Source organism: Calidris pugnax, unplaced genomic scaffold (assembly GCF_001431845.1).
Source record: "Calidris pugnax isolate Ruff unplaced genomic scaffold, ASM143184v1 scaffold102, whole genome shotgun sequence".
Taxonomy (NCBI): Eukaryota; Metazoa; Chordata; class Aves; order Charadriiformes; family Scolopacidae; genus Calidris; species Calidris pugnax.
The window spans coordinates 2,220,688-2,233,769 of NW_015090846.1; the positions used below are offsets into that span (position 1 = coordinate 2,220,688).

General features: G+C 54.0%; 1 protein-coding gene across 4 annotated transcripts in view; it reads right to left on the reverse strand.

The window, feature by feature from the left end:
- Positions 1 to 13,082, reverse strand: part of RALGDS (ral guanine nucleotide dissociation stimulator) — a 68,042-nt gene that overhangs the window by 20,660 nt on the left and 34,300 nt on the right. For 2 of the 4 annotated variants that reach the window (XM_014943021.1, XM_014943019.1), the window contains exon 1: positions 4,168 to 4,467. The exons of 1 other annotated variant lie outside the window; for it this stretch is intronic. In XM_014943021.1, the coding sequence (XP_014798507.1) occupies positions 4,168 to 4,350 (183 nt within the window). In that variant the 5' untranslated portion in view covers positions 4,351 to 4,467. Of the gene's footprint in view, positions 1 to 4,167; positions 4,468 to 13,082 lie in introns of those variants that run through there. One more of the 4 variants, XM_014943018.1, reaches the window with a different exon arrangement.

The window sequence follows — 13,082 nt, forward strand, 5'->3', positions numbered from 1 at the left end:
GCACAAACTCTGACCCACCACGAGCTGTGCTGGAGCCCCCCGGCCCCCCCGCCAGCAGCCCGGCCAGCTTTGTATCCAAATCCTGCTCCTTAGCAACGGCATTTTTTTCCTCCCCTCTTGCTGGGTCCGTGGGAGATGAAGAAATATTTGAGAATTGAAACAGCCCTGCTGCAAGTATATATTTAAATAAAAAGAACGCAGCCGCTTGAAAGCCAGTCAGCTCTGGAGATAACGGTGTTAGAGAAGTCCGAGCAGGGGATGCCCAGCCTTTAAATGTGGTCTCGGGTGACCTAAATAAGCTCTCTGCTCCTTCAATTACACGTGCCCCGGGCGACAGGGCGGCTGGCAATTAGAGAGACAGAAAGGGTGATGGAGGAACTGCTAGTGGTGAAGCCCTTCCTATGGCCAGACCAGCTCAGGTGGCCCTAAAAACAGACTGTGTTCTAGTCCCAGTTGTGGGGTGGTCACAGGCAACCCCCCAGCTCCGACAGAGTGGTGCAGGTGGAGCGAGACCCCCATCCCTGTAGGCACAGCCAGCCTGATGCTCTTTCTGCTCATCACACCCCAAAACCCGAGCACAGGAAGTGTGGAAGTCCTCCGAGATTGCATTTGGTTGCTCCTGCCCCACAATCCCACACCAACAGCTAGAAGATAGACCTGGAAGCCCCGGGAGCAAAGCCAGGATGTGGGGGTGGCTGGGGGGGGCCTTGACCATGTGGATAAACGTTGACCTGTGGATAAACAAAGCCTTCAGTTTCCAGGGCTGCCAGTCTAGTACTAAATCCACTAAAACCTCAGTGAGATCCCAATACTGGAGGGTTTCCCACCCCTATGGAAACATGGCACGGCAGCCTCCGAGTAATGCAATCCTTACACAAATACATTTAGAAAAGTCTCTCCAGCTTCTCTCTAACCATATCAAATAATAATTAAAAAATCCACACACACACACACCTCTGCTATTCCCATCCTGCAGCAGCCACCAACAATCATCATCTCAGCCTGCTCCCGGCCTCACCCCCGGCTCCAAACCCTTCTGGAAGGGAGCCAGAAGGTAGGTCCCCATCCAAGAAATACCAACAGATGATGTTCATCTGGCAAATTGCAAGGGGCATATCAGGTTGTGCCTGGGGGAGGAGAACAGGCTGAGAGAAAAGGATCTTCTTCCAAAGGCACCACAGGAAGCTAAACCAAAATGGCTTTTAAGAGATATCTTTGCCCCTCCCTCGCCTCCTTCCCGGCTGTAAAGAACAAGCACTGACCTCCAAGGCATCTGGGCTGAGCAATTCAAGTTTTCTGAGGATGCGTTTAGCAACTGAAAATCTCCTAATTGTTCACAAAACAAATAGAGCCAGAATAGCAAGGACACAAGTTTTTTTTTGGTATGTGCCAGCCCAGCCACTTATCTAGAAGTTCAGTAATGCCAGCCTCGCGAAAGTTTCAGTCTGTGTCATCTGCAGGGATGTTCGTGGCCGGTTCAGTAATGCCAGCCTGAAAGTTTCGGTCTGTGTCATCTGCAGGGATGTTCGTGGCCCGTTTGCCCAGCAAATACCAGGGGGAGGACCAACAAACTTTGCAGCTGCCACTGGACAGGAAGGATCTACACTCGCTGCTGATTTGGGATGGATCGGAACTGGAAAGGTCAAAGCAAAAGGTCTGCAAAGCCGCTCCATCGGTCCGTCACTTGAGACATCAGCTTGAATTTTCCATTCCCCGTGGTTAAAATCACGGCGAGAACACTTGGCAACACGTGGCCACGAGACCTCGAGCAGGACCTCACAGCGATGCCTGGGAGATCGATACGGTTGCTGTGGGATACAGGCAGAGGTCTGCCCCGCTGACCTCCGCAGGGGCTCAGCCGAGGAGCGGAAAACAAGATCCACGTTCCCCACAACCTGCCCAGCAGCTTTCCAGGGATCCTCTATTCCCCGTGGGACCAGACTATCCACCCCATAAGCTGGCACAGCTCCAGTGAAACCAGCTCTGTCCCAGGGATGGGCAGCAGCGCTGCGGGGCTATTAACGGGGCTTAGCAAAACACTGATGGTCTCCAGGGGGGAATTCTTACTCAAATAATCTCCCTTCTCCTACTCTGCATCTTGCAGAGTAACTTTATTAACGAGGCTTAGCAAAACACTGATGGTCTCCGGGGGGGGTTCTTATTCAAATAATCTCTCTTCTCCTACTCTGCATCTTGCAGAGTAACTCTACCCAAGGATTATGACCACGCCAGGCTGCTGCCGGACAGTTGTCACAACACTGACACTCTTTTTTTTCCCCTTTCCCCAGTTGTGTGCTCCAACGCCAGCAAGTGCAACTCGTCTTTCAGGGCTTAAAGAACAGGGAGCCCCTTGGACAGGAACACACCAGAGCTTAGGGGCTCCCTGAGCATCTCCAAGCTGCTCAGGAGGCAGCAGGTCCCCGTACCCAGCTCTGGGATGCACCTCCTCTTGGAAATGGATGGTACAGAGAAAGGAGGAATTTGTCTGCACGTTGTTCAGGGCTGGGAGGAAAGGCCAAGCGGTCGGATGCCGGGACTGTGCTCTGACCATTACACAGCACAGACCCATGTAGATCCCAGAGCAGAAATTTGGGCAAAGACGACTTCAGAGGAGGTCTGGTGGGTGGTCATCTCTCTCTGCCAGGGGCTCGCTCAGTGCCAGTGAGGGTCATGCAAAGCCACCCTTTGCAGCCCACATCACCCGAGATGCTGCCAACCCCTCTCCTGAGCTCCGGAGCCTCCTCCAGCCGGGGTGCCTGGGGGCTCACACGTGCCAAGCCTCTCCCCCGGGGTGAGGGGAGCAGCACGCCGCCTTGCCCCCTCTTTTCCTCCCCACTCCTCTTGCTCTCCCTGCCAAAAGTGCGGCCCCTCGGCCTCCCGGAGCGCGGCGGCCGGAGAGGCTGGACTTCCTGCCAGGCATAACACGAACCAGATGATGTACTCCAAACAATGTCAGTACGCCCACCCCCAGGAGAGAGAAGCAGGGAGGGGAAAAGGCTGGGGGAAACAAGCTGGATGGAGTTTTCATGAACTCTCGGCAGAGCTGATGAGCCCCTGCCACCAGGCCAGAGGTGAACCGGTACAGCCGGAGCCTGAGATAATCCCTTCCCATCCCTGGCTGGCCAAGACTTTCCGTGGCAGGTTATGGGATGGACCGTTTAGTGCTGGGAGAAGGAGCCATCACCCCCCGAAAAACTGGCCGCCCTCCCCGGATATCTGCACAGTAACTCAAAAGGGTTTAGTGGTGATTCCCCCTCCTCTCCACTGCCCCCCTCCTTCGGGAAGCATCCAGAGCAGAGAATCACATCTGCAGCTGGCTCTAAATCCCAGCAAAGCCAGACTGGCTGACCCTTGCTGATATTAACCCCTGCGCCACCAGCCTGCAGGGCTCCGACCCTGTGAAAGCAGCACCTCTGAATGCCAAAACCTTCCTCCAGCTGGGCTTCTCCCAACACACCATTTGCTCAGAATCAATGACATTCCTGGCACGCCAAAGACAATCATCCATTACTAAGAAAAAAAAAAAGCATAGCTCTGACTCAGATTATTTCGGGTGCCACGCCACTGCCATCAACAAACTGCTCAGGCTGAGACCTCCAGGGGACCAGTCTGGCTCTGAACTGCCTGAGGTCGAATCCAAAGAAGCACAAACATTTTGCATCTTCCAGCAAAAAGTCCTCCCAATGCTGGTAACCTTCCCAGGGGACACTTTTGTGGTTTGGACAAGCCCGAAGCCTTTACAAGCAGCTCAGATCTGAGCAGACTCCTGCCTCCAGCAGCCAGAGCCTCAAATAAAAGATTAAAAGCCCCCGGTCTTAGGAATCTGCCCCCTTTCCCCCCCGTTGTCTTGAGGGAGAGCGTCTCCTTGGTTTCTCCCAGCGGAGAGCCTGGCAGCCAGCCTGCCAGCCCATGGCACAGGGACACAGAGCAGAAAGACTGAGCAGGGGCGCCCGTTTGTTAAATAAAACGACACAGCGTTGTGTGGAGCAGGCTCCTCACAGCCATCCCTTTGCTGAATTCCAGGCCTGCTTTAGCCAGGCTGCCAGCGAGGCAGAGAACCACGAATTAGAGGAGTGATAGTGGGCTGAGCCCCCCCCCATCCCCCAAACTCATCGCAGCAGCGGTGCTCCCCCCGCAAACCACCCTCCATCCCCGCAACTCACTCACCTCCAGCGGCGGCAGGTCGGGGTCGAGCTGGGTGAAGCTGTGGAGCACCACGGGGCTGCTCTCCCCGGCCACCTCCAGCCTCACGCCGCCCCAGAGGCTCCGCGCCCGCCGGCAGCCCTCGAACATCCTCTCGGGGGCGGGCGCGGCGACATGGTGCGGCGGGGACCGGCGGCGGCTCACCATGGGCAGCACCGCCGCATCCCCCGCGCCGCGCCCCGCCAGCGCCCCCGGGATGCTCCGGGGACAGGCACCGGGGGTGGTGGAGGAGGTGGATGGGAAGAATGGATTCCCGGGAACGGGGGAGCCGGGGCCTTGGAGGGAGAAAGGGTTCGGCGGGGGTCGGGAGGCGGCAGAGCCCGCAAGCAGCGGGGCAGGCGGCCGGGAGCCCGCAACCGCCCCCGCCGCCCAACAGCCTGATGTCACCGCGGGGCCGGGACGGAGCCGGCGAGGCTGTAAAACCAGGCACTGGATTTCCTCCTTCCCGCAGCCTCTGCCCGCCCCGGGGGCCGGCCCGCCTCGGCTCGGCCCCCGCAGGAGCGGGGGGGGACGGACACGGGGCTGCGGGAGGCGGCCGAGCTGTGAAACACCCTCCCCGAGCCCACAAAAACGCGGGGCGGGAGCTGCGGGTGTCGGGGACACGGAGCTGGCGGGAGGAGGGAAGCTCCGGGGGGGCACCGGGATGGGGAAAGGGGGGGTGACACTCCTGGAGCCGTGAGTTTTATCCCGGGTGGGAGGGAGCAAAGCTACACGGGTGACAGTGGGTCTGGAAAAGGAGCTTTGCATCTCCAGGTGTTCGCACAGCACCTCGGTCTGGGGGGGGTCACGCGCCCCCACCCCAAGAAAAAGTATTAAATTCAAGTGCATGACTATCAACAGCACAAGTTTTTGTCTGAACAAGCAAGTTTTATCTCATGACGTGAGCTCAGCCCCCGCCAACAGCCCTCTGTGGGTTCAGAGCCCTGCCCAGCCCTCTGCTCCCCACAGCTGGGCTTCACGGGGGGATGTGGGTCAGTGTGGGTCTGACCCCTTCCCTGAGCCAGGACCCCGACACACAGGCAAAGCTGGGGAGCAGGGACCAGAGCACACACACTCCCCTACTCAGGGGAAGAAAGATGCAGATCCCACCTTCAAGAGGCCCCGAGGCTCCAAGACGATGCTGAAACCCATAATTTTTGTTTTCAAAGGCAAAGAGAAACGGGCAAAACTGTCATTGATCGTCCCCCTGCGCTGAGCACAGCGTGCTCTCACCCTCCCCTGCCCCTTCCCCTCCCACCCATAATTTTTGTTTTCAAAGGCAAAGAGAAATGGGCAAAACTGTCATTGATCGTCCCGCTGAGCACAGCGTGCTCTCACCCTCCCCTGTCCCTTCCCCTCCCCTCCTCACACGCTGCCCATAAACTGTATCGCAGGGCCCGGGCAGTTGCTGCTGACACCACCAAAACCCAGAGTTTTACGCCTCAGCTCCCAGAGCAGCTGAAATAACATCAGCCTCCCAGGGCCTTCAGCCCCGCGGCTTTATTTCCAATGAGAACATGGAGCTGATGCTCACACGTCCTGCTCTGCCCAGGGCACCAGCAGCTCCTGCCCGGGCAGGAAAGGATTAACAAAGCTGCCAGGGATGCGATATGCTTCAAACTTGAAAGTTTACCAAGGCAGGAAGATGAGTGAGGACAATGTGGGCTATTATCCCGCTTATCTAGAGCGGCAGAGGGTCAAGGGAACTTCCCGGGACACGCTGGGAAAGGGGACCCAGCCCTGCACCAGGGCCTCACACTGCCCAAGGCAGCTCTGTGCCTTCGGGATGCTCTCTTGGAGGTGATGCAGGATTTAACACGGCGGAGCCACGGCCCTGATCCCTGCCCAGGTGGCCCCGCGGTGCCGGTCAGGGCATCGGAGCTGTCTTCACTGCAGAAAGGATGTGGTGATGCTCCGCACAGAGGTGTCCTTAGACTCACCGGCGCGTCACGCAGAAACCGCCTGACAGCGCAAGATGGGCTGTGACACAAAATGGGCTGTGACACGAGATGGGCTGTGACACGATCTCAAGAGCCTGCATCGTTTCACCCAGCACACACACAGAGACAGGAGGCAGCACCCCGGTCTCTACCAGAAATCAGTGCTACCTCTCTGGGCTGCAGGGACCTTGGGAGGGAGACTGGGCTTTTCTCCGGTATTTATCTCTTAGGGCAGTGAAATTATGGCCCACCACACTGGAACTGCTTGGCACCGGTCGAGGACACATAATAAAGAAAAGCGCTACTCATTTTCAGCTGGCAAAACCCTTCAAAACCCTCCAGCTTCGTCTGACCTCTAAGGAAAGATGCAGTTCTCTTTGATGGGCAATTTTCACCGGTCCCTTGGTTGACCGCTAAAGATGGTTTCAGGGGAGAAACACTTCTGATAATGGATAATAAATAATATAAGGCAGGAAGGCAACTGCGAGGGTTTAAAAATAGCCAGCCAGTTTCCTTTCTCCTCTCCTGGGAACTTTCTGGGTCTGAAAAGCAAAACACTCAAAGCGGGGTCAGGAGCCCAAGTTCAGGATGTTTGCTCAGCGCAGCTAACCCCAAACACTCAGCCGTCAGGGGCCAGGCTCTTGAAAATGGCGAGATTCAAAACAAATAACTACTTATTTGCCTCTAAGCACAGAGCCCAAAGGCAACATGCAGATCATACCCTCAGGTTTCTCCCCTATACCCTTGAAGGACTAAAAATTTTTAGAAAGATGGAATCATTTTATGTACACGTGACTCTAGGAGCAAGCAATTTAAGAAAACAATCAACGATTGAGTGACTCATTAAAAAAAAAAATAATATCATTAATTTACACTTGGCAAAGTCAGCAAAAGCTTTTCACAACACACTGAGCATTCTGCATTGACGTCAGCTAAAAATGTCCCATCGACTTCAGCGGGTGCAGGAACCGGGTGCTGTGGGAAATCCCTTCCTTCGTTTATTTCTGCCACTCTGTGACCAGCACTTGGCTGGGTAAATACAAACCAGACAGCCCCTACAGATCACAGACCCACGCTCTGCCGCAGCCCCCAGCCCACAGGCTTCCCCCCACAATAAATAACGTGGAGCGGGTCACACAGAAGGGCCTTTTCAAACTCTAAACTAGTTCCCTGATTCAGTCCCTTTGGGTCAGCACCCAGGGAATCTAAACTTTAGTTTGTTCTTTAATAACAGGGCTCAGCAGGGACCCCGAGTTGTCTCTCCCTGGCGTGTACAAGCTCATACATGTGGCCTTTGAGCATCCCCCTCAGCTCCAGCCTCCAGCCCTCCCAGCAACTGCCCTCCTTTGCTTTCATCTCGCTGCTCCACTTCCGAGAAGGCCTTTCCAGCATTATTTCCTACAGGACAAAACTCACAGTGACCCAGTTCCCGTGCTCTATATTGCTGAGGATTTTTCTTTTTCCATCAGGCTGGGGGCTGAGCGAGCCAGGCTGCCCACCCCAAAGCATCGCTCAGAAACACTTTCACAGGGGTTACTGCCTCCCGCATGGCACGGGGTGTCCTGCAAACACCCCCACTGCTCCTGCTCCTGGCACACACCAGCACCACGTCCCAAACCCGTATTTTCTTTGAGCCTCAGTGAGCCTCCAGCGGGACAGATGCCAGAGCAGAGAACTGAAAAAAAGCTGATCTCAGCCCCGACCCACAGCAGACATCAAGAATCAGCCCCCGCCGCCTCCAGCTGAGCCCCTCTGGAGCATCACACCCCACCACTGCTCCACAAGCGAGTGAACTGGGACCCAAACCAGCAGCCTCCGATGGGAACCGGGCTGGTTTATGGGGGAGTTGCAACATTATCCGGCCTCTGGCCCAAGCTCTGGCACCAACTCACAAGGCGCGTCGGGTAAATCCCTGCAGAGCTCTGTCTCAGGCCGCTCGCTGTAAAATGGAGACGATAACACTTCCTCCTATTGTAGGGGCCAGGGAAGCCCTTTTCGTCGCTGTTTGTAAGGCACTTCAGAGGAAAAGCACTAAAAGAATCACCAACTAAAAGTCAAGCTGTTCCTTACACTTGCATTAAGTCCTAAGTCAAAACTTCTTGGGCGTTCAGATTTTAATTTGAAAGGCTATTCCCACTGCCCAGGCTCAACTGGAAGATTATTTTATAAGAAATAATAATAAACTAGTTTCTTCTTCAAGATGAGTCAAAAACCCTCTGAGTTTGTGCAAGAATGGAAAACGATGTCACTGCTCTGTTCAGCACAATTCGTACACAGCTGTTAGATTAGAGAAGTTGCTCCCAAAATTTGGGGACCAACAGATCACAGCCAGCCCTCAGTCCCTCGCAGACCCAATTTCTCACTTGCAAACACAACCAATGCCCCTATTACAAATAGATTTTAGGGGCGAGCCACCCACTTCTTCCCACGGCTTACAGTGAGCCTGGATTTTAGGAAATTCTCCGCTGAGTATTGTGGATCCAGGGCAGTTGGATCGCTCACTCGCTCTGCCTCCAGGTTTTGGGTGTTTCTCGGAGCCGTTTCCGGGCGGCCAGGCACCATGAACTCTTTGTGCTGGCAGGGAGGAAGGCTGACTCAGGCTCTCCCGCACTTTGTGCCCCTTCTGCCGCCGCTGGCACCTGTTTTCCAGCTGCAACCCCCCCCTTTGCTCCCCACAGCCCCCCCATGGGCAGCTACCGATTAAGCGCCGGGTGAATTCAGGAACGCAGCTCTCCTCCAGCCTCTCCGAAGCTCGCCAAACGGCTCACACAGCAAGGCAAGCTCCTAATTATTGTCAGTTCCTAGCAAAGGAAGCACACCAAATCCCCAGGCAATTAGGATCTAAAAGTCTCCATCCAGCTATTCTGTGTTTCATTTCCTGCAGCCCCTGCGCACAGCTGGGCTACGGCATCTCCTGCCGAGGCTGCAGGCTCCTGAAGCTCACCACGGCCATGCAATTATGCCACAAGCCTTGAAGTCTCAAGAGCCTGCAGCAGGAATATTTCTCCGCCATCCTACTTCTTGAGCCATCCACTTGGCTGTAGTAGCTGAGCATCTTCCACCGGGGCAGCAAGTGACAATACAAACCTTTGGTTTTTGAGCTTGCTGACCTCTGAAAAACTCAGCAGAACAAGGCCAACGTGGGGAGCGTGGGGGAATCAAGCCACTTTCTAAGAAACGACAGACCACAGCACGCTTCGTGGAGGCATTTCTAGGGAGAGGTGCCTCGACCCCTTCGCAGCAAAGTGCTGCACAGCCATTCACAGTGAAAACAATCAGAAAAATAACAGGCAAAATATAACCAGTAATATTAAACTATGTCCAAGAAGCCGAAAGCAACAGGGTCCATCGTGTGAGAAGCACCAAGAGACCCTACAGCACTTTGCAGGGCACTGGGGGCAGGGGGATGCAGCGGAACAAGTGCAGAAGCTTGCCCGGAGCTGCCTGTTTGGAGAGGATGGTAAAACACCCAGTGAGTTTTGCCACGGACCATCCCCACATCGAGGGGGAGTCGCAGCTGCAGCCCCGAGTCGCAGCCTTTCCCTCCTCCACGTGCTTCTCCGCGGCGCTCCCCCGAGTGCAGAGTTCAGCAGGCATTAAGCTGCTGAAGCCTGACGCGCCGCAGACACGCCAGAGCTCCTCTGGTAAAGACTATTATTTTCTTGAGCTGTTTGTCTTTAAAGGCAGCTTTTATCTCCCTATCACCCTTTCTGCCAGAACGTTTCAGTCAGCTCTTTTAACAAATGCCACCTAAGGTGCTTGTAACCAAAAGAAAAAAAACAGGAAAAACATTTTTCTGTGTTGCTTAGCGATCGGCGTACGACAAGCCCAGGTCTCCCCCGTGCTCAGAGTTACTGTGATTTCCATCCCTGCTTCTACGGGCCCTCTGCATAACAGCTGGGAAAAGAAAAACCACTGGTAGAAAAGAGGAGAAAGGTTATGAAGCCACAAAAATTGGCAGGGAAAGATGGGAATGGGTGTAGCCCCTGAAGATAGGGGAAACTCCTTTCTGAAATCAAAACAACCCTTCTTATCTACCAAAAAAATAATAAAATGACATAGTGAGAGTTCATTATATACTGGAAACACATTATCTGATTGCTGATGGTGGGTGAGGTCCAGTGGTGGCAGTTTCATTGGCAAAGCAGCCTGAGTCCCCCCAAAAAGTTCCCCAACAGCTGGAGTCACTTTCCCCACAGCCAGCACAGCACCCCGAGCCCCTCGCTTCTCTATGGGGCACCCCGAGTGCTGCCAGCCCCTGTGCTGCTGTGCTCAGACACAGAGCGGCCAGGGGCTATGCAGACACACAAAACAAAGTTAATCTGCCTCCCAGCTACATCGCTTCCCAAAAGAAGTGATGGAATTCACTGGAATATCATGGAATTCACTGGGCATAACTTATTCCCCTCACTACAGCCTTCGGTGAGGGAGGTTATGTGCTGGATTTTCTGTGCATGTGAGATTTCCTCCCTCCAGCACATTTTTACCGCTACTGGGGCCAGACTGGGAGCACCAGCTCCGTTCAAAACACTGCTCTGTTAAATATGAAAACGTGTACTGCATCACCCAGTTGGTGATTGCCTATAGAACAGGGAGCAGCATCACCCACTTTTACAGCTTTGGGATGCTCCTGTCTTTGCTTTATGTAAGGCCGAGCAGCCCTGTCCCTCCTCAAGCCCCCTCTCACCCTCGTGCAGCTCCTTCCAAACCATCCAGGGAGCAGCGAGTGCTCTCCGTGGCCAGGCTCCTGAGCCCGGGTGGAAAAGAAATAGAACAAAGTTCTGGCTCTGCTCACCTTTCAAAAATACATTCAAGGGCAGGCAGTACATTTTTCCACCAACGATAACCAGCCAAAATGACACGTTCAGCTGAATCGCGTAAAAGGAGACTCTCAGAAACAAGAGGCTCTGGCAACCCATCAAAACAGAAACCCCAGCGGATAACCAAGAAACTTTGCTCGCGGAGAGCCTGTCATCATCATCAGCTCCTACCCCGGCACGTTCTCCAGCCCTGCTCTCTCTCACCGAGGCCGATGGGCTGCAGCCACGAAGCAGCAGGTAGACCTGCACCCCCTGCGCCAGGCGGGGGGACAGAGGGAGAATTTGGGTCCCCCTCTGCAGCCAGGGAAGCGGAAGGACAGCTTTATTCTGGCTGTCACCCCGCTGGCTCTCTTCCTGGGCTAGAGAAGGCAGAGAGAGGCTCACCCCCGGCCGGCTGCCTGCCCCACAGCTCCTGCCAGCACCTACGGGCATCACTGAGCACCCACACTCATGTTATAGCTGGGGACAGGCTCTGTCCCCACGCTGCTTGTTTTCTCCGGGGACAGGGATGCAGGTTTGGATCTCTGTGACTACCACGACCGATGGAAACGTCACCCCAGCAGCTCCCTGAACCTGATCAGCACCATACCCTATCACTGGAAGGACGTGTCTGAACACACGTAGGGGAGGGAATGGTGCCACAGAGCTGCACCAAGTCCAAGAGAGAAGTGGTGCCGTAGCACCAGCACAGGGAAGGAGCACACAGAGTTGTTACGTCGCACAAGATTAAATTATGTCCAAAGACCAGCTTAAACACGTGAGCCAAACAGGCTGCAAGATGCTGGGCTGATCTGAAGAGCCACAGGTAGCAAAATAAAACATCTACACGTAGCCTGTGTTGAGCACAAAGAGTTAGCCCAGTGTAAAAATAAGGTGGAACAGACTTAAATGCCAGATCCTGGAAATAAGTGAAGGAACAGTCAGGTGTATCACAGATGTAACATTAATAACACAAGTAAATAACTGGTTACTTAAAATAAGAAATCCAGTTAAACAGGAACAAAGCCCCTTAAAGGGGGATATGGAAAAGGATGTTCCAACAATGGTCCTGTATCTCCTTTGGCTGCACAAACGTCAGGGAAAGCATACATCAAAACCCGGACGCGTCCGAAAGCCGCCGTGAAAGCCACAGGAAAGCTGACTTGATTGGAAGTGAGGAGTGAAACCTTGGAGCCAGGCTCCGGTGGAGCAAAGAGCTGATGTGATTGAAAGCGAGCAGCCAGAGAGGAGCCAGAGGGCCCGGAGCAGCCACAGGGATGAGGGAGAGGAGCTGCAGGAGCACAGCAGGAGAGACGTCCAGCAGCTGAACCAGCCACCAGCATGCCTGGGTGCTCACTGACACCATCATTTGGGCCAAATTCACGTCGGTCTGGGCTGGGACGCAGTGAGTGGACATGAAAATATTCTGCTTTAACAGCCCCAGTACACACTTACTGGTGTCAGCCACGTGAGAGTCAGGAAAAGAGGCTGGCAGGAGCTGGAAAGGGAAAGTTTCATTGCCCAGCCCTGAGCCGGGTATTGCAGAGATGAAACAGTCAGTCACATGGCTGAAAAGTCAATTAAGAATTGTAAAAGTCTTTTAGTATTCCCAGGTATTGTTAGACCCTCAGACAAAGGATGTTTAAAAAAAATAAAATTATTTTCCCTATGGTAATCACCACTTTAAAAGGTTTCCGCTCCACATTGTTTTAGCGGGGAAGTTATTCCAGCGCCTCTCTCAATGGCCAGAAAAAACTCTTTTTGTTGTGGGTTTTTGGCATGGATGAGCAGTGTTCTTCCAAACAATACTGTACGCCGGTGGCCAAGGGCCAGATTTATCTCTGGGTTACAGTGGCACAAATATCAACAAACTCGGCAAGCGCCGCTGAGTCACACCGTGGCGCTGAGTCCGGCCGCGACGCTGATGACCCTCACGACTTTTTACCTTGGGTTCCATGATTTATGCTGTTTTTTCCTTCAAGTCTTGGCTCCGGGGATCACATCGAGTGCCGAAGAATTTCAGTTTTCATTAAAATAAAAAGGTCATCCCGTGAGCACTGAAACTACTTGTGTTGTTTCCTACGGTTTTGCGTCTCGAGACAGTCTTTGGTGCCTAAAAATGTATGAACTGAGAATGAAAATGTTTTTGTGGTTAAAGTGT